The sequence below is a fragment of the Fukomys damarensis genome, unplaced genomic scaffold, assembly GCF_012274545.1.
Source record: "Fukomys damarensis isolate Sample0158 unplaced genomic scaffold, DMR_v1.0_HiC HiC_scaffold_27, whole genome shotgun sequence".
NCBI classification, from domain to species: Eukaryota; Metazoa; Chordata; class Mammalia; order Rodentia; family Bathyergidae; genus Fukomys; species Fukomys damarensis.
In genome coordinates this window covers 4,964,277-4,984,915 of record NW_022900939.1, presented here as the reverse complement: position 1 = coordinate 4,984,915, position 20,639 = coordinate 4,964,277, and the positions used below count along the sequence as shown (strand labels likewise).

The 20,639-nt window shown below is 44.4% G+C and overlaps 2 protein-coding genes across 2 annotated transcripts; both read left to right on the top strand.

Moving 5' to 3' along the window:
- The first annotated feature begins 1,502 nt into the window (after window positions 1-1,502).
- Window positions 1,503-2,737, top strand: LOC104854224 (olfactory receptor 4X1). Its single transcript, XM_010612661.1, has one exon. The coding sequence runs from the start codon at window positions 1,808-1,810 to the stop codon at window positions 2,735-2,737; it is 930 nt and encodes a 309-aa protein (XP_010610963.1). The 5' UTR covers window positions 1,503-1,807.
- A 9,764-nt stretch (window positions 2,738-12,501) lies between these two features.
- On the top strand, window positions 12,502-13,464 carry LOC104854223 (olfactory receptor 140). The gene has a single exon (XM_010612660.2). The coding sequence runs from the start codon at window positions 12,505-12,507 to the stop codon at window positions 13,462-13,464; it is 960 nt and encodes a 319-aa protein (XP_010610962.1). The 5' UTR covers window positions 12,502-12,504.
- The last annotated feature ends 7,175 nt before the right edge of the window (window positions 13,465-20,639 follow it).

Sequence of the window (20,639 nt, the reverse complement as noted above, 5' to 3'; positions counted from 1 at the left end):
CATTTTTTCCCCTTACCTCTGCCCTCCCTTCACCCCCTCCTCCCCTCCCCATCTACAAACACTTTATTTTCATCTTTTCATTCTCTCACATTTTTTTCTTTTCCCTTTTTGTTCTTCCCCTACGTATCACACCTTCCCTACACCTTTAGCTCCTTTCCTCCCATTTCTAAATGTCAGTAATCTTATTAGAACCTTATGCATTGTTGCAGAATATTCACACCAGGGAAACTATTGTGTTTTTACACATGTGGGACTTATTTATTTCACTTAGGAGTATATCTTCAATATGTATCCATTTTCCTATGAATGAATCTATTCTCTCGCTCTTTATGGCTGAGTAATATTCCATTTTATAGAAAAACCACATCTTCTTTATCCAGTTTCCAACGGATGGGCAAATAGGTTGTTTCCAAGATTTAGCTATTACAAACTGAGGTCCATATTTTTAAGCTGTAACTGCTTCTACTTACTTCTGCAGAGTGTCTTAATGTGGTTGCACAAGAAAAGCATTCATCAGTCTCACCTTCCAACAGAGCAGGGGATGGATGGATTTTCTACACTGACGGCTGGAGTTTCTCAGCCCTGCACACTGTGAGACCAAACCGGCTTCCTCCCAGGCACAGGAAGAGCTCAAAGCAGGAAGGAAAGGGCGAAGAATCCAAGCACCAACCACTGTCCTTGAGGTGAGTATGGTAATAAGTCAGAGACATCTCAGTTATTAACTAATTGGTTAAACTGTGGTGAAATCCATCCAACACAATTTCCCACCCTGATTATGTTTTTCTGTGTAAAATTCAGTGGCTCGAAGTTCACTGCCGCTGTTGCGCAATCATCACCACCGCCTGCACCCGCAAACGCTTTCACTGCCCCACGCTCTCTTCCCCGTGTCTTCTGCGCAGCCTCTGTCCAGCACCGTGCCGTGTCCTGTTTCTGTGGATCCCCTTGTCCGGGGGACTCAGGCAGTGCTTCTCTCTCTGTGACCGGTTTAGCATGGCACTTAGCGTACTCAGTCTTTTTTAAAAAAATGTTACAACACAGCCAGCTGTTCTCGGGGCTTGTTCTAAGATCTGATGGGAACCCTGGGGTGCACTTGATTCCGTGCTGTCCCATCCATGTCACACGCAGAGGTGGGTGCCGGGCCTGTCCCTTACACCAAGAGCTCCGTAAGGAGCCCCCACAGCACAAGGCACGAGCAGGGCGGTGAGGCACTCAGTTATTCTCCCCTGACACTTGTGAGCTTAGGAGCCCGATTGGCTTCCCAGGATGCAGACTATAGAGAGCAGGAATTCACTGTAAAAATACCGGCTCCACGTCCCATGTCTGGCAAGACTGATCAGAAACTGCTATGACGCCACGGATGCAAGCTTTTCTTTATTAGTGAGAGATGCTGCGCAGGCATCTACATTTGGAGAAACACAGAGCTTGTTCGAAAAGGTGCCACAGGACTGTGGACAAGTGAGCAGAGCTGTCTGAGTCTGTTTTCTCGCCTACAAGATGTGCTGTCATTTTTGCTGTGAGGATAACTTCAGGATAAATCAGCTACTGCCTGTGTCTGAACCGGAGAAACACTTCAAAGTGGCATCAAAACAAAGCCAAGTCCCATTCTTGGTGTTGTATCGAAGCCCCACATAACTGCTGTTTTGTTCTTTTGCTTCACGGAGTCCGCATTTTGGGGAAACACAATGCAGAGAAGGAATCCAAGAGGGAGGAGGATGAGAACAGCTCTCCGGGCCCGAGAGGGTACTCGGGATTACTGAGGAGAGTTTTGATTTCTGTGATTCCAGGTGTAGACCCCACACTTTAAAACATGGCGGCCACAGGCAACGTGACTGAAATCATTTTCTTGGGATTTTCCCAGAACGAGAACGTGCAGAAGGCCCTTTGTGTGATGTTTCTCCTCATGTACGCAGCTGTCTTGCTGGGCAATGGCTTCATCGTGGTGACCATCGTGGCCAGCAAAGGGCTGGCCTCCCCCATGTACTTTTTCTTGGGCTTCTTGTCCCTGGTGGAGCTCTGTTACTGCTCGGTCACGGCTCCCAGGCTCATCCTGGACTCTTTCATCCAGAGGAGAGTCATTTCCCTGCACGGCTGCATCACGCAGATCTTCTTCCTGCACTTCTTTGGCGGCACTGAGATCTTTCTCCTGACGGTGATGGCCTACGACCGCTACGTGGCCATCTGCAAGCCCCTGCACTACGTCACCGTCATGAACCGGCGGGCCTGTGGCCTCCTGGTGGGCGCTGCCTGGGGAGGGGGCTTGCTGCATTCTGCCGGGCAGACCGTCCTCATCTTCCAGCTGCCTCTCTGTGGCCCCAACGTCATTGACCACTACTTCTGTGACGTGCACCCTGTGCTGAAGCTGGCCTGCTCAGACACCTTCCTGCCCAGCCTGCTGATCATCCTCAATGGCGGCTCCATCTCGGTGGTCAGCTTCGCGGTGCTGCTGGCCTCCTACACGGTCATCCTGCGCTCGCTGAGGAGCCGCACTTCTGCCGGGCGTCGCAAGGCCCTCTCCACCTGCGCCTCTCACCTGGCGGTTGTGGGCCTCTTCTTCATCCCCTGCTCCTTTGTCTACATGAGGCCCTGCGTCTCCCTCCCTGTGGACAAGATAGTGGCCGTGTTTTACACGGTGGTCACACCCCTCTTGAATCCAGTCATCTACTCCTTCAGGAACGCAGAGGTCAAAGATGCCATGCGGAGACTCACGAGGAGGAAAGCGGTTTGGGGAGAGAAGTAGGTGACCCGCTCCTGCAAAACAGGGAGAGTCGGGCTTAGGAACTGGGGCGCCAAGAGCTCATGCGTCTGCTACCTTACCTTGGCCGGTCACCTGCTTCATTAGCATTTCTGCCCCTCAGCACTCTGGGACTGGACACGACGGAAGGAGTCTCTAGGCTGCAGTGAGGGGCATCTTCTAGTGTGGCAGTCCGGAGGGGATGGACCTTTCCAGGAAACCAGGGCGGCCTGGGGATGGTGCAGAGGGCGGGGCGGAGGAGGAGTTGTTTAGACACACCAGTCTGGCGTCCTCTTGGTTTAGGGCGCTCGAGCCTTTGGTTTGGAGACGTGAAAGGTCAGTGAGGGGCACAGTGGTCATTGCCCTGACAGGAAGGGTTCGCCAGCTGGGTCCTGCTGCAGGCCAGGCGGACTTAGAAGGGTTCAGACCTCAGCCAGAAGATGCAGGGCGGATTCACACAGGCGTGTGCTAGCGTCAGACCCAGGTGTCTCAAGAACCGAATGGAACTACAAGTTGGTTTTAAGTGATTGGAAAGCACCGGACGGGGAGACAGTGGTGCCCAGCTTGCAGGAAGGAGTTTCATTTGCTGTGGGTTTCATTTCATTAACTTTCCCCCGCCCTGGGAGTTGAACCCAGCACCTTTGCGCTGCTTCCCTACGCTTTCTCTTCTCTTCTCCTCCCTCCACTTCCCTTTCCTCCTTTCTTCTCTCCTCTCCTGCCCCCTCATCTTCCCACCTGCTCTTCCCGGGTTTCGACATACGGTCTCTCTAAGGGGCTAAGTTGCCCAGGCTGGCCTTGAAATGGAATCCTCCTGCCTCAGCCTCCTAAAGTGCTGGGATTACAGGCGTGCACACCAAACCCAGCTCATTAACATTTTGATCTCTCAGATTCTCCTCCATTCACACTTGTTTGTCTCTCTTTTGCTCCCAGTTTCCCTCCTTAAGCCCCTCGTTTTTGAGTCCTTCGTTTTTCAGTCTGGTGGCCTCTTGGCTTCCTCCACTTTGCACGTGCTCAGCAAAGCCTGGGGCCTCCCTCCCCAATGCCACCACGCTGCCATCGTGCTGCCCCAGACCCCGCTCCTCCCTACCCTCATCGGAGAGCTGCCTGCAGACTGGGCTGTGTGCAGTTCCGCTGCTCTCGGTCCCTCACTATTGTCCTTTGTATTCTAACCATCCTTCATTTATTGGAGTCTCATTTCCAGCAGCCACAGACTATGAGATTGTACCCCAAATCCTAGCCTAAAACCTGTCCCTTGCTCTCCAAAGACACCTTCCCTTCCACAAACTTCCAGATCAATTGCTTTAAAGCAGTTCTCTGATTCCATCCTGCACCTACTGAAGAGGTCTTCCGTGACTCCTCATTACTTTCTGAATCAGCTACACACCCCTGCTTGACAGGAAGAGTACCCTCAACGTGTGACCCTCTCTTCCTGTCCTCCATTAACCTCGGTTGCACTCTGTCAGTTCCCAGCATCCCCTTCGCCTTGCGCCTGTGCTGTGTCCCTCATCCGTCTCCACGCACATCCTGCCCTCTCTCCTCGGCCCATCTGGAACCCTCTGCCACCAGGAAGTCTCCACCATTGTCCTCTCCAGATGCGCCCTTTCCTTTTATGAATTCATACGGCACTCTGAATCCTCTAAGGCTTGCACTGCCTTTACTTCAGGGCCTCTTCTGCTCCACTGGACCTTGACTCCTTGAGCATGAGCCCTGAATGTCACACGCCTCTCTCTGAAGGCATGGTCCCCCGACTCCCCCAGGGCTGTGACTTACTGGAAAGCCAGGCTCCTGACTTCTTACATCCAGCTAATGACTAGTTTGATATCCAGTGTGCAGCGTGCATTCAATAAACATTTATTGAATAAAGAAACAAAGAAATACCTATCCTCTGTATCTCAGCAAGATGAACTCCTGAAATCGCTCCCTAAAACATACTCTTCCAGCAGTCGTCTGTGGCAGTGCGCAGCAGGTCTGCAGTGTCGTTGGGACGCCTCGGGGTCCTCCCTCCTTCCACTTGCCCTCGTATCTCACGTCTGCTCCACTAAGAACTCCTTTTGCTGTTACTTGCACCATGGAACCAGGTGGTACCACGGCTCCGCCTCTCCCCACCCTCACTTGCTCCTCACTGGTCTCCCCCAGTCTTGGCCCTGTCTGATCCACCCCAAGAGGCTCTCTGCGAGCCCTGCAGGGGCACTAGCACCACTGTGGGAAAAGCCAGTGTTCAGGGCTCAGTGGTGCTGCCGCCTGCCTTGCAAGTGCAAGGTCCTGGGTTCGATCCCTGGTAACAACGACAACAACGACGAAAGCCAGAGTCTTCAGCCCACACTCAGAGTCCCGCATGCTGTGGTCCCCATGGCTCTCCGGCCTCCTGTCTCTCTTCTCCTCTGTCCACTCTTTCCCTAGCGCTGTAGCCTCCTTCATGTTCTTCTCACACTGAGGCCTGCTGCCACGTTGGAGCACAATGCCCCTCGGTATCTATCGGCCAACTTCCTCAGCATTCTGAGGCTTTGCGTAAAAATCACTTTTATTTTTGTTTTTTTAAAGGTCAGTTTGACCATGTGTTTAAAGTTGTAACCTCTCAGGGCCCCAGTCTCCCTTGACTGCTCTGTTTTTCCTTCTTTTCATAGTACATGACACTATACCCATGTTGTTTGTTTAACTTGTTACGCACACATGAGCTCCATGAGGAAATCTCCTTATTTTTTGTTCTCAGATGCATTTCCCCTGTCTGAACTTTGTCTGACACATTGTAGGTGCTCAGCGCCACCCTCCTTTTTCTGCAGTACAAGGGGTTGAACCTCTGAACGCAGGGTCTTCACTCTGAGTTACATCCCCAGCCCTTCTTTTAATTTTTTTACTTCGAGACAGGGTCCAGCTCACTTGCTAAGCTTGAACTTGTGACTCTCTTGCCTCAGCCTTTCAGAGTATGGGGATTAAAATCAATGCGTCACCATGCGTGGCTAGAATTTCTTGATGAAATGAATGAGTGAATAAATAAATTACAGTTATAGGAGATAAAAAATAATGACAAAGTTTAAGAACACGATGGTTGAACTCTAATATATTTGGAACTGATTCATAAGAAAAAACTACTAAAATTGTCTTTGAAATCACTCTTGAAGCTAAGTTATTAGATAAAAATGTTTCAATTGCAGGCCTGTGGAAATAATAATTCAGTGCTAAGTCATCATTTCAGTGCATTTTTCTTTCCTTTTTTGAATAGGTAAAGACCTTTACCCAGTGATTTTAATTGAAAATTACTTTTAATAGAGTCAGTTAAAATTTGGTACTTGTAAATAAGGAAGGGTGAAAGGGGTAAAGGGAGGGCAGGGATATGGGGAAAAAGCAAGAACCAAGATATGTCACGTAAAGGTACAAGATCCCAGAGATAAATGTCACTGTGTTGTTTACTTTAAATGTACCAATAAACAGTGGGGAAAAAACACAATTTAGTATTCACGGGTAGATTTTTGGAATAAAAAACGTAGGTCAATTTCCTGAAGAAAAACAATAAATATGGAAAATATTGCACAGACAGCCAAATAGTTATGTGATGCAGGAAAAGAGGATTAGGAAAGACTGACACACATTTCTCTAACAACACTCCATCAGCCTTAAAAAATTTAGAGCTCTCTGGTAATTTCTCACTTCTTCCTTTGATTAAAAAAACCCAGACTCTAGGCAGCTATATTTCCCCCCATCATTTTTCTTTATGTAAAGACAGCAGCATGCACCCACTTTGTTATTTTCTGTCCCTGTTCCTAGGATAAAGCAGAGAATCCCAGGGGTGTGCAAGGCCATTCTGCGGTCACAGCGATGGCACAAAGACTCAGAAATCCTCCCCCTGACAGCCAGGGCTTATGTGCCTTTTCCCAGCAGGAGTGAGTAGGCCTGCTGTATTTCTCTAACCGCTGGGGGTTTAAGAAAATTCTAGTGTTCTACACTTGGAAAAAATAAATATTTGCTTCGTTGGTGACTTAGTAGCTTCACGTCTGGATTATGGCACAGTGTGCTGATGTCTTTGTTTAAAAGCAAATTTTGACAAAATGCTGACATCCAGCCCCATTATCTTGATGCATCTTCTACTCTGAGGCAGTACCAAGTGGACTGGAGTGAAGCGAGCGTGGAGCGACATTATTGGGCCATTGGTGTGAACAGGAAGCCAGCCATACCTGATGGAACGGCTTGATATATTTTGGTTTTAAGATGAAATGGGAAAAAATGACAGAAGTGGTCCCTGTGCATTTATTTTCATGAATATCCATAATTTCATGGGCACGCCTAATGAGGGACTATGTTCTAACTGGCAGTTAGGGCTTATTTTAGATATTGGATATTATTAGCTTTATTACAGATGGCTTTTACCTACAAACGTTGTGTTTTGACCAACTTTGTAAATTCATGTGTATTAAAATGCTGTGCACTAAATGTTTTGTCCCCTTTGCTGTTACATGCTCAAGGCATTGATCAGCCGTGCTCTCATCAACTCATGTGAATGGCATGGGTTGGTGAAAATTATTTCCTATTTCCGGCCTAATTAAATTTCTGCTTTCTAGTATTTCTAGTATTTGGCTCCTGTTTCTGTATAACAAAAGTAGTTGTTGTATTTGTGTGGCTTTCACTTGATTTTGTTGCTAAAAAAAGACTTGTAGTTTTTAATTTAAGATAATCTGTACCCTAGTTTTCTTAATGTAACAAATTCAAGCACTTTAAGCAATAGTGCCAATCTTGTGACATTTCAGTTTAACACCTTGCCCCTAAAATTGTTTGCCAAAAAAAAAGGACAATCACTTGTATGTGGATAGGGCTTTACAATTGCGCATCACATTCTACGGAGCCAATATCTGTGGAGCGCTAATCTGTGCCAGGCACAGCCTAACCTCACTGCACATGTCCGGCTCAAGAAGAACTTAGGGGAGAGCAGCATGGTCATTCCACAGAAGAATGCGCAGTATTAAACACGATGAACCATCATCATGCCGCAGCGTGGGGGCATCTTTGAAATATAACACTGAGCTGAAAACACAAGCCAGAAGACTACGTATGAGCGACACCGTTTTGATAAAATCAGAAGCAAGTCATAAAACTGGACAATATTTTGGTTATGAATGTCTAGACATATTTTAAAATTATTTTCATGGAGTAAGAAAGTCAAAAAATGAATTTCAATATGTTGATCATCACAGAGAAATGGAATAGAGAAGAAATACACAGGTACAAGTTATTAGGAATGTTTTAGTTATTATGTTGGTGAATAGGTTCATGAGCGATAGCTTAACTATTGCATTTTATAACACACACATTGCACACATGCAGCTTCCGTTCACCATCCCTGACTACCCTCTCTCCAGCGCCCAGTGGCTTCCACTTTCTATGACTTTTCAACCTGCCTACACTCAGCTCATGTCCACCTTGGTGTGGTGTGTCTGGTGGGTCCTGAGCACGAGCGTCTGCTCTTTGAATTGGGAAGTTCCCTGTGACCATCGCATTTCCTTTCTGATTCTTGAGTCATGTGATTCAGCCAAGGGTCACGTGCTGAAGGGAAGGCGGCGGAGGACTGCAGTGGATCGGGGAAGTGGTGATGAGAGTCTGGCTGCACACAGCCAGGGAACAGTAACACGGGTGGTGATGACGACGACACGATGTTAGCAGCAGTGGTAGTGGTGGAGATACCTCCACACCAGCCATACCAATGCCAGGCACTGCGCTAAGCCCCTTGCGTAGTTGAGCCCACTTTATCTCCATCATGACCTTAAGTGGTAGGCACTTTTTTGCTTTGGAAAGGGAGGCACAGGAAGTTACAAGTTAAATAATTTGTTCAAAGGGGGAAAAAATGGAAGAGAAAACTGAGTGGAAGGGAATTTCTGCAGACACCCAAGACTGAAAGTGGTGCGGCTTTATTTGGATGCTAAAGTGTGACCCTGGATGCCTGAAACCTTGGGGCCACACAGTCTGCACTTATGAGAGACCTTGTCCAGCTCTCTGAGCCCTGGGCCCTCTAGGGAGAACTGAGCCTCCGAGGTAGGGCCTGATAGGATCATGACTGTTTATGGCACTGGTCCAGGGCCAACATCTTCCAGCTTGGGTGGTGGAGGGAGCTGGCCTGCAGGGAAGAAGACTTCAGTTTGCTCTAACTGTCCAGGCAGAAAGGATGATGGGGTCAAATATTTAGTGACTTAATTCAAGAGTCTGGACAGCAGGCATCAGAGCTGGGATCAGCTGGGGGACAGAGGACCCTTCTCTCCCTCTCCCTTCTTCCTTTTACTGACTCCAGGGAGCCAACCGGTCAGGGAGAAGGATGCAGATCAGGTGAGTGCAATGCTATGCTGGTTATAACACACAGCTTGCTGGGAATCACCCTCATAAGCAGAATCCAAATTTCAACTGCTATTTCAGAAAATTTGAACCGTTAGACTTTTTCCTAGAGAAAATGTCTGAACAAGGGAATAAAACTGTACCTCATTAAAATCTTTCAACCTGGCTGCACAAGGAAGTTTCCTATCATTGCTCGTACCTTTTCTGTTAAATTCAAATTTTCTATTGTTTCCTGCATAAAAAGGCAAGAAACAATCTGTTGGACTCTTTGTTTATTTTCCTCTCTGCTGAAATTTTATTAAAGTTTCCAAAGTCATAATTTACACTTGAAAAAGGCTCTATAGCGAGGAAGGAGACACCCAAATAATAACACCTGAAAACTTACATTTTTTCCCCCTAGAGCCTTTTGGAGTCCCGAGTTTGTCCGTATACTTCCTCGTGTGATTTTTCGATGCCCTTCAGAGTCGCATATCGTAAGTTTTGGCATCTTGAGTTTACGAGTGAAGAAGCTGGGGTCAGACCAGCTGAACGGAGGGGTCAGGGCTTCCATGGTTTGAGGTTTATTTTGGATCTCAGGACAGACCCTGAGCTCGGAGAGCTGCCAGACCCGGCCCCTGAGCGTCCAGTCCAGCACATTAGTGATTCACTTGTCCTCTGCCGGACATCTTTGGTTGCGGAAGAGTGTAAGTACACAGACACGGGAGACCTTCCTTATGAAGCTCTTTCCTAGAAAGATGCAGTTTTGAAAAATTGGGAATATATGTTTAGCTTTTTTGTCTGTGAGGAGTCGTAGATTTATGTGGCATTTCCATAGCACCTTTCTTCTGAGATCACGTAAGTATTCTTGTGCAGGCGATCCTTGGAGCTTGCCCGCCTGCTTGCCTTCCTTCCTCCCTCCTCTCTCTCTCTCCCTCTTTCTTTCCTCCCTTCCTTCTCTCCGTCTCTCTCTCTCTCCCTCCTTCCATCCTTCCTTCCTTCCTGATTCTTAAGATTACAATTGAGGGCCGGAAGCATCAGCCACGTTGCCAGGGTCTTTGAGATTTCTGAGCCTTCATCATCACCAGCTTTGGGAGTAGAGAGTGGACGCTCAGCGACAGCGGAGGGCGTTTCTGAACGTGCTGTGCAAAGGAGGTGTAAGGTTAGGGCTGGCATGGCAGCGTGTGGCTGGGCACAGGGGGACCGAAGAGTGCTCTGCAAGAAGGGCCAAGTAGCGATGAGGGACACAGACAAGACTCGAGCCTGGACACCCAGCGTGAGACCTGGAGGCCCTGGCGATCAGGGAGCTGAGTTCAGCGCTTGTGAGCATATTCAGAGGGTTTCTGCCCTTTGCCTCCAGGTGGACTCCACCTCACGCTCGGTCCATTTCTAGACCCAGTTTCGAACACAGCGCTAAGCACCACACGTTCTGTGAGAGTGGGACCAGCTGGTTTCATTCTACGGTTTCCCCGGCGTTGGGTCCAGTGTCTGACCTAACACACGGCGAATGAACCCATGAATGCGTCGGTGGAGGGCCTGAGACTCTCCCACAGATCCACTCTGTTGTAATCTGATTGAACTTTATTCTAGGAAGCGTTCTGTGCCGATCCACGCACAGTGTGGGACTCCTTCCGTCGGGGAGGCGATGAGCAATGCACCAGGGCTGTGAAGGCAGCTATCAGGTACTGGACAGCCTTGCAGTCAGGTTCCAGTGCCTTGCTCAGTAGACGACACGGGCCTGAGAAATAAATACACTAAGAGATAGGACGAGGAGAGACAGCGGGGCTCCAGGATGACCAATGCAGGTGCAACTGACGGAGGTTCTGGCCAGTCCCCCGCACTGACTTTTACTGGCCATTAACTGAGATAAAGGCCAGCTATGTGCAGTTTCTACAGAAATTAGTGTAAGCAAGGCTTGCGAAAGGCGAGACTAAGCATTCTTGAATTAGGAACAGAGTAGACAAAATGTATGGTTGTAATCAGAACTTTGTCCTTCTAGTTAGAAGACTTTAGTTGTGGAAACAGAATTTGGGTGCGAGTCACTCTGACCTCAGCACGCAGGCTCACTTCTATAAACACTTAGCTGTGGGGTTCGCCCTTCACAGCCAGCTTTGGGCATAATCAGTGTGACAGTCCTCTGCACTCAGGGTATCTTAGAACAGACTCAACCTCCTCTGCTGGGTTAATATCATAGTAATTTCTTTTTTTTTTTTAAATTAAACTATTCATGCAACCACTCATTTGGGTTAGAGTGCCAGAATTTTGCTCTTGCTTTTGGCCCAAGCCCAAGACCTTTCTACAACAAGACCTGAAAGGGCAACTGAGCACAAGAGCCAGTATTTCTCCATGTGACAAATACTGAAAGAGGTCAGGAGTCGTGGCTTCTTTGGCCAGTTGACCCAAATTTAGGGCTGAGAAGGGCATTGAAGGCATGGCCAGTGCTGAGAAAAGGTTTTGGAATATTTGAAAATAGGTAGAGGAACACATGGGTGAGTGGGTAAGTGTTAAGGAATGGGTTTTGAGAAGGCGTGGTGTCCAGTTTTGGAATTATGGGATGGACTAGCGAAGGGAGGGGCCAGGGGTGACCGCCATGCTTTTGGTGAAGGGTAGGTGGAGGAAATATAGAAGGAGCAAGTTCCCACAGGGTAAGATGAGAAGTTCGGGTCTGAGGAGATGCTCAATCGACTCAGAAGTGCAGTTGGCAGTCGGAACTGTCCCTCTAAAAAAACCAAAGGTAGGGATTATTTGGGGAAATCATTTTCCTATAATTACTTGTTTTTAATGAAAAGTATATAATTAAAAATCACTTGTAATTGACAAATAATAATCATGTATATTTATAGTATACAATGTGATGATTTTTCCCACTTATAAGTTGTTCAGAATGTTTTGATTAACATTTAATAATAATTTTATATATATAGATGGGTGGAGTGTGATACTTCAAGATAGGTGTATAGCATGCGCCAGTCAAAAAAGAGTACTTGACGCTTTCCCTGCCTTATTAATTATTTATGTTTGGAACTGTCAAGTTTTCCTCCTCTAGATCTTCATAAAGCATATAATAGACTATCATAAACTACAGTTCCTGAACTGTGCTGCAGAATGTCGCTACAGAAACGCCACGAAGATATTTTCAATCTGAAAAAAATGAATTTTTAAAATTCCTTTGCAGAACTAACTGCGTACTAGTCCATAACTTGTTAATTCATTTTCTTGTAAATTGATTCTTATTTGTCAAAAAGTAAGAGATGCAATATTGCCAGGGTTATTTATTTTGTCCCTTACTGAACTCTGCTCTCAATCCAGATTACTAATTAGAAATGCAAAAACACGATAAGGCCAGCAGCAGGTCCTTGCTTAGGGATTCAGGATATGGGCTGGTTATTTTCCAACAACATCGACCTGCCACAATTTCTTGAAATGCCTTGAGAGACACAGTAACAAAAATACCTTGGTGTATCTCTAGCTGCAGCTCAGAATTCATGGATAGTCCAAGAAATATCACAGAGTTTCTCATGCTGGGACTGTCACAAAACCCCGAGGTACAAAGAGTTTTATTTGTGCTCTTTCTTTGTGTCTACCTGGTCTCGGTTGGCGGCAACTTACTTATCATGATCACTATTATCTTCAGCCCCAGCCTGGGCTCCCCTATGTACTTTTTCCTCTCATATTTGTCCTTTATTGATACTTGCTATTCGTCATGTATGACCCCCAAACTCATGGCCGACTCACTGTATGAGGGGAGAGCCATATCTTTTGAGGGCTGCTTGGCCCAGTTCTTTGTTGCTCATTTACTGGGAGGAACTGAGATCATCCTGCTGACGGTGATGGCCTACGACCGCTACGTGGCCATCTGCAAGCCCCTGCACTACATGGCCACCATGACCAGGACCCTCTGTGCCATGCTGGTGGCCCTGGCTTGGCTGGGGGGCTTCCTGCACTCGTTGGTTCAGCTCCTCCTGGTCCTTCGCTTGCCCTTCTGTGGGCCCAATGTGATCGACCACTTCGTCTGTGACTTGTACCCTCTGCTGGAGCTGGCCTGCGCCGACACCTACGTCACGGGCCTGCTGGTGGCCGCCAATAGCGGGGTGATCTGCCTGCTGAGCCTCCTCCTGCTGGCTGCCTCCTACGTTGTCATCCTGCGCTCCTTGAGGTCCCACAGTGCGGAGGGGAGACGCAAAGCCCTGTCCACCTGTGGGGCCCACTTCACAGTGGTGGCCTTGTTCTTCGTGCCCTGTGTATTTATTTACATGCGACCTTCGTCTACTTTAGCCATGGACAAAATAGTGGCTGTGTTTTACTGTATTTTGACACCAATGTTCAACCCCCTGATTTATACCCTGAGAAATTCAGAGGTCAAAAATGCCATGAAGAATCTCTGGGAAAAAACGAGCAGTTGTGGACCGAGGACACAAGGCACAGTGGGGTTTGAGAAGGGGTGAGTCGCCCACTGAGAATTTATGTTGTCACAATGAGCCTGAGAGGTCACCACCAATTTTAAAATAAAACTGATTAGAATATTTGAGTTTATGCGTAATCTGTGCTGAAAATAGTTGAGTGGGCGAGTAACTATAGGACAGTTCTTTTTTCTTCATCTGTGTTGAACAGAAAAATCTTTTAACTATGTATGGTGGTGCACTCTGTAATCCTAACTACTCAGGAGGCTGAGGCATCAGGATCCCAGCTTCAAGGCCAATCTGGGCAACTTAGTTGCAAAAAAAAGGGGGAAAAATGAAAACAAATGAAGGAGAAAATGAAAAAAATAATGGAGAAAAAGAGGTTATGAATGGCAGAGTTCAAATCGCGGCTGTACAGAGAACTGGCTTCAACTAAAATCAACACGAGTATGACTGTATACAACAAACTGTCATGTACTGTGAAATTCTGAAATAAATTTTCACAGAGTGGGTGCAGGTCCTCCCCTCTTTCAACAAATGAGTACACTGACTTAGGCTTAGGCATTGTACCAAGCATTTAAAAACAAGATCACATGTCAACTCCACAAGAAATGGATGTGGTTTTCTTTTTAAAAAAGAAGAAGCAGCAAGTTGTGTGGGGCATGCCTGTAATCCCAGCACTCGGGAGGCTGAGGCAGAAGGATCACTGTGAGTTCGAGACCAGCCTGGGCTACATAGTGAGTTCCAGGTCAGTCTTAACTACGTAGTGAGACCCTGTCTCAAAAAGCAAAAAACAAAAAACAAACAAAAAGAAGAAGAAGCAGAAGAAGAAGAAGAAGAAGAAGAAGAAGAAGAAGAAGAAGAAGAAGAAGAAGAAGAAGAAGAAGAAGAAGAAGAAGAAGAAGAAGAAGAAGCAGTTACTCATAAAAGCTGATCTAGTCACCAGGGTGGGGCTAGAATTCATAGACAAATCTTTGCTGCCTTCAAGTTTGATTTTGCCCAAACGCATGAACCTTCATGATTGTCTGGTTTCCCTCTGTTATGTGGTTTTATTTTGTTTATATTTTTCCTTGTCAGTTTCCCCTCACCAACAGCATAATTGTCAATCTCTGATGGGCGATTGTCCAAAATTATTTCAAGTCCAGGCTGGCTCATCATCAAATGTATCATCAAGAGGGCTTTGATTCTCTCAGTCCACTGGATAAAATGTGTGTCCCTAGTTTCTCGCCAGCTTGAGGTACCTTTGCTTTTCATTTTACATGTCATTGTAATTTGGGGCTTTTGAGTTTTCTGAGCTGCTATCCTAAGTATTCAACTTGAGGGGCTGATTGTGGTGATTTTGTGGTGAAAGATGTTCTTTTCTTTTTAAACGTTCCTTTGGCCAGGATAATAATACAGACCCAAGGTACAGAGATGTTACATACAATAGTTCAAATCGGTGACTTTTCCTGTGCAGTAATTTTCCTAGTGTCATTAAATTATAGCTATACTGTTTCATATATAAGGTCAGTAAATTAGTCATACATTTCTTTGCAATTTCATATCCCATAGTGCACTCATTTTAGGTTGCTTTGTATGTGTGCGTGTGTGGTACCAGGGATTGAAGTCGGGACCTCGCGCTTGTGAGGCGGGCAGCAGAACCACTGATTCAAATCTCTGGCCCCTAGGTTGCTTTTGTTTTTGAGACAAGGTCTTCCTATGTAGTGCAGGCTGGCCTTGAATTTGTAGCCATCCTCCTGCCTCAGCTTCCCAAGTGCTGGGATGACAGGTGTGTGCCACCACATCAGACTATCCACCAGTTTCATTAATCGATCTAAAAGGTGATATTTATATTTATTTGTTATCATAGAAAGTGTTCACCGTGTAGTGTGGACTTTCAAAAGTGGGTTGTGAAATGGAAGATGAAACAACAGTGGTAGAAATTGTGTACGTTATGATGTGTGTGGTGTAGGGCGGAGAGGAATTTGTTTAGAAGTGAGTTTATCAAAATGGTAGCAGTATCTCATTTTGGGATCAGATTCTGTTTTACTTGGTGCATTTAAATTGATACATTTGGTGCAATTTTTCATTGATAATTAGCTGTATGTGATTGTTTTTCAAAAACAAACTCTTGTAAGAGCAGAAAGTATAACAATTTGTGCCTAAAACTTTAAAAATTAAAACCCAAGCACTCTTGTAGATTCTGGGGACACAGCACTGAATATCACTCGAACACCTCTGTCTTCAGGACAGACTTATGCCCTGGATGTTCCTCTCAGAATGGGAAATGTGCTGGTGGGATTTGGCTCTGCTTTCAAAGTTCACGTTTTAGTGCCTCTTTCTTCTGTCAGGGAACCCTAAAAGGCTTATCAGAAAGCTCTACCTTTTTAATGAAAACGGTAGACGAGTGAGAGATAAACAGGCACTTCTTTTGATCAAATGTCTTATTTGAGAGGTTACAGGCTGTGTATCTTGTTACCTCAGACGTAAGATATTAGCTTCATATGCAAACTTTCTAGCCCAAGTGTATCCTTATTCAGAGAAATATCATGAAGAAAACCATAGACTAACCTTTTCAATAGATGCAAAAAACACAAAGGACAATTTACTCCAAGAACGAAAGAATCAATTTATATTAGAAAACTCATTAAAATAATGGATTTTCTCATCAGTAGGTCAGTGGAGAAAAGCTGTGTGATATTTTTAAAAGAGAGAGACCTCTGGAAAGAAATAGTTCAAGAGATTTCATTAGCAACATTGTATCCTCCGTTGCCTGAAGGTGGGAGTGTCCCATTGCAGAATATTCCAATTCAAAGGGTGCTGTTTCCAGGATTTTATTGTGAAATTTCTTCAGTATCTTCTAAGTTTCTGCTAATTTCAGTATCTTTCCATCATCACATGATGGGCTGGTTTATAATGTTTATTTTGTTTAGGAGCTTTTCTTTCTTTCTTTCTTTCTTTCTTTCTTTCTTTCTTTCTTTCTTTCTTTCTTTCTTTCTTTACTGATCTAAAATTTGTATCAAGCTGCTTCTCTGTGTGAGACTCAAAATTCCTGCAGGTTTATGTACCTGAGAAGTCATTTTTCTGCATTGGCCTATGTCTAATAGTTAAATCTATTCTTCTGTAAGGCTGATAAAGACTGCTGATTGGAGGAGCAATACGTTTTGCTGTGTTATATAAGGGTATGCAGTGAATGCATTTAGCACTTTTGAAAGAGAATAACACTGCGGGTATGTATGCTTTACAACAGACATGAATTTCACAGTCCATCAACCATTGTTTTGAGAACATGCACTTCTACTAAGAGATCTCATTTTCATCCACAGGGGAGAACTTAATGCTTCAGTTATGTACGTTTTTCTAACCTAGAAACAATTTGATCCATGATGGAAACACCTCCTGTTGTGTGCCCCCCCATTGGGTAATTCTGTATTCCTAGAGGCCACCTGTGGCTGATGGGATGGATCCCCTGTTCCTTGCCTTGCTCTGTTTGCACTCTTGCTTTTCCCTCCACATGAAACTCGTTGCGTCTCTTCCTCAGCATACACTCCAGTGAAGCCTGTGAAGGAACTACACCTCCTGATGCCAACACAAGTCCCATTGTGTTCTATGGTGTTAGCTGGGGAGATGCAGTTAGGGACTTGCCACCCCAGTCCTGTATTGGCTTTTATTTTTTCTGTGCACAAAAGCTTTGGGGTTATCCTGGAATGCTCTGCCTGTCCTGTCTAATAGCTAACCTATCAGCAAATTTTCTTAGCTCAGCTTAGATCCAGATCTCATTTGAAAGCGTTCCAGTGCTGGGCAAGTTGGAGTAAGCACACTTCACCCTCTCCTCCAGAGGACAGAGGTAGCAGTGAGCCTAGGGAGAATGCATGAGAGGGTGGCTAAGGGCTGTGGAAGGCTTGTGACCACAGGCACGCTGAAGAAGGAGATCATGGCTTGAAGTTTAGTGTGACCTGGTTCAATAGCAGCCCAGAACCTGGGTACGGAGCACCTATCAAAAGAACTCGAATAGAAACTCTGTCAACAAGGGAAAAGAAAAAAATAGGAGAAAATGAAAAAATGGAAATAAAGTGTTTTTAAATGGGGAGGGGAGGAGGGGTGAAGGGAAGGCAGGGACAGGGGGAAAAAATGAGAACCAAGACCTGTCATGTAAAGGTACAAGATCCCAATGATGAATGTAACTGTGCTGTATACCTAAAATGTACCAATAAACTCAATGAGAACAAAAACTCTGTCTTGCTGGTGAAAGACATAAAATTGAAAGATCAAGAAGCTCAGCAAAGCGCAAAGTGGAAGAACTTAAAGAAATCAATCCCTTCTGGACCCATCACAGACTATTAAAAACCAATACATTTTGCAAGATTTGACCTGTTATTGATTGTTAGTTTAATATCAATGTATTAAGAAAGGATCCTGTGTGGCTTCAGTCTTCTACAATTTTTAAAGACTTATGGTGTGACATGACATGATCTGTTATGAAAAATATTCTGTGTTTGAGAAGCATGTGTACCTTGTTGCTGTCAGATAAATATTTGGTACATGCTTGTTGGGCCCATTTGGTGTAAAATGTGGTTCGAGCCCAGTGTTTCCACGTTGGCTTTCTGTCTAGATGATTTACCCAGTGTCCACGGTCGGGGGTAACAAGCCCCTTCCTATTACTGCAGAGCAGTCTATATCTTCCTTCAAATCTATTGATACTTGCTTCGCATAGTCAGGGGCTCCATTTAGGGTGCATGTATATTTACAATTGTCATGTCTTGATTAATGAAACTCTTTGTAGAATGAACTTCTCTGACTCTTTACTTACATTTTAACTTTACGTCTGCTTTGCCAGATATAAATACAGGAACACTTGATCCATCTATTTTGGTTTTCATCCCTTAATTTTGGTTCTAGGTGTGTTCTCAAAGGTAAAATGAGCCTCTTGAAGACAGCATATTGTTGGGTCTTGTTTCTTTTAATTTTTCTGTCACTGAGATGCCATTTGCTTGGAGAATTTAATTCATCTACATTCAAAGAAAATATTGAAAAATTCACAAGTAGTATGTGGATATTAGACAATATACTCCAGAACAACAAATCAGTCAAAGAAGAAATAAAAAGGAATATTATGAAATAGCTTCAGAAAATGAAAATGGAAACACAGCACATCAATACTTGTGGGGTGCAGCAAATGCATACTAAAAGAAACTTTACAGCAGTACATGCTGACATTAAATAAAGGAGAGCCCTAATGCGTAACCTGGGAATATACTTCAAGGAACCAGAGAAAGAGGAATAGACTAAGCCCTAAGAAGAAGGAGGGAAGTAACAGGGATGATGGCAAGACTAATTAAATTCTAGAAAGACAAGAGAAAACTAAAAGTAAAATTTGATTTTTGAGGCAATAAACAAAACAGACTTTTAACTAGGCTAAGGAAAAAAAAAAGAAGACTCAACATCAGAAGTGAAGAAAGAGACATTGCAAATGATAGCATCAGGCTGGCATAAAAACAGACACATTAACAAAGACACAAAGAGAAAGCTCAGAAATAAACCCATTTTTGTACACAAGACCTTAGGATCTCAAACTGCTAGAAGAAAACAGGGGAAGTAGAATTTAAATGTTTTTCAGCATAAAAATGCTGAGTAGGTGAGGGGATAGATCTGCTAATTAGATTGATTTAATCGCTCCACAATGTATAGGTGGTTCCCTACTTTTGTTTGTTTTGGTACCGGGGATCAAACTCAGGACCTTGCACTTGCAGGGCAGGCAGCAGCGCCACTGAGCTAAATCCCCAGCCCTGGTTCCCTACCTTTGATTGTTCAACGTAAACATTTCTTTTTGATTTTACAGTGGTGCAGAAGTGATACACACTTAGCTAAAACCATGCTGCTTATTTTGAGTTTCAGTCTTTTCCTGAATTACCAGCATGCAGTGCAGTGCGCTACTGTCCAATGGTGCTGGAGAGCGGGAGTCAATCACAGCTTCTGGTCAGCTCACATCATGGGGTAAGCTGATACTCTGCTTTGTGCTGTGATGTCGGCACTTTGGGGTATTGCGTTTTGTGTTTTCACATCCTATCACATCTACCGCATATCCACCTGTGAGATAGTAAATAATTTATTATAAAATAGGCTTTTGGTAGAAGATTTTGCCTCCCATTGTAAGTCAAGAAGTATCTGTTAACCAGTAAATCAATCATCAACCATATAAAAACATGACATTAAACATCATCAAAGATATATCTATGCATCTATAGCTATCAGAGCATCACCTTGTAACATAAGAGTGTATATACCATTATTATTTGTCAATCATTCATATCACGCTTGTGTGTGGTTTGTATATTTTCATTGCTGTGTGAGCTTATTATGTGAACATATTACAGTTTTAAAATCCATTTTGTTGCTGATGGACATTAGGGTTCTTATCAGTATCTAATGCTTTATAAACACTGCATAATGTGTCTTACATTGCATAAGTGGTACACACACACACTTTGTACTTAGGATTTGTACTTAGGAGTAAAGTTTTTGTGTCATAGTTTATTATTCAGATTTAGCAGCCGGCCTTTAGTAGTTTTCCAGTAATGAACATTTCACCAGCTGTGCTCGAGAGGTACCACTTCTTCTTTTTTTTCCTTTTTATTGAGGTTATTGATACAATCTAGGTATATAATACAATTACATTCGTCACTGGGATTCTGTACCTTTACATAATAGGTCTTGATTCTCATTTTTCCCCTTGTCCCTGCCCTCCCTTCACCCCCTCCTCCCCTCCCCATTTACAAACATTTTATTTCCATTTTTTCAGTTTCTCATATTTTTTCCTCTCCCTTATTACCTTCCCCCCACCCTTCCCACTTTCCCTACACCTTTAGCCCTTTACTTCCTATTTCACATTATTAATTGTCTCATTAGGATCCTGTGTACTATTATAGTTTTTCACACCAAAGAAACTATTCAGTATTTCAGTTAAAGAAATCTCTGTATGAACATTAAAAATAGGGAATCCTAAAATAAAACTAAAAAGGAAAGTAAAAGAGAAAAGGCAATGATGTAACATCAAAATAATCCTTAATTCTGGAGATGACAATGGTCCCTGAACATATTTAAATTGCTTCTCGCTCTTATAGTCTTATCTTATCCTTTTTTCATTATTTAGAGAATACTTTATTGGTTTCTGTAATCAAACCCACATAGATATGACCTTACATATTTAGTATGATGTGTTATCCCTGTACACATGGAAAAAA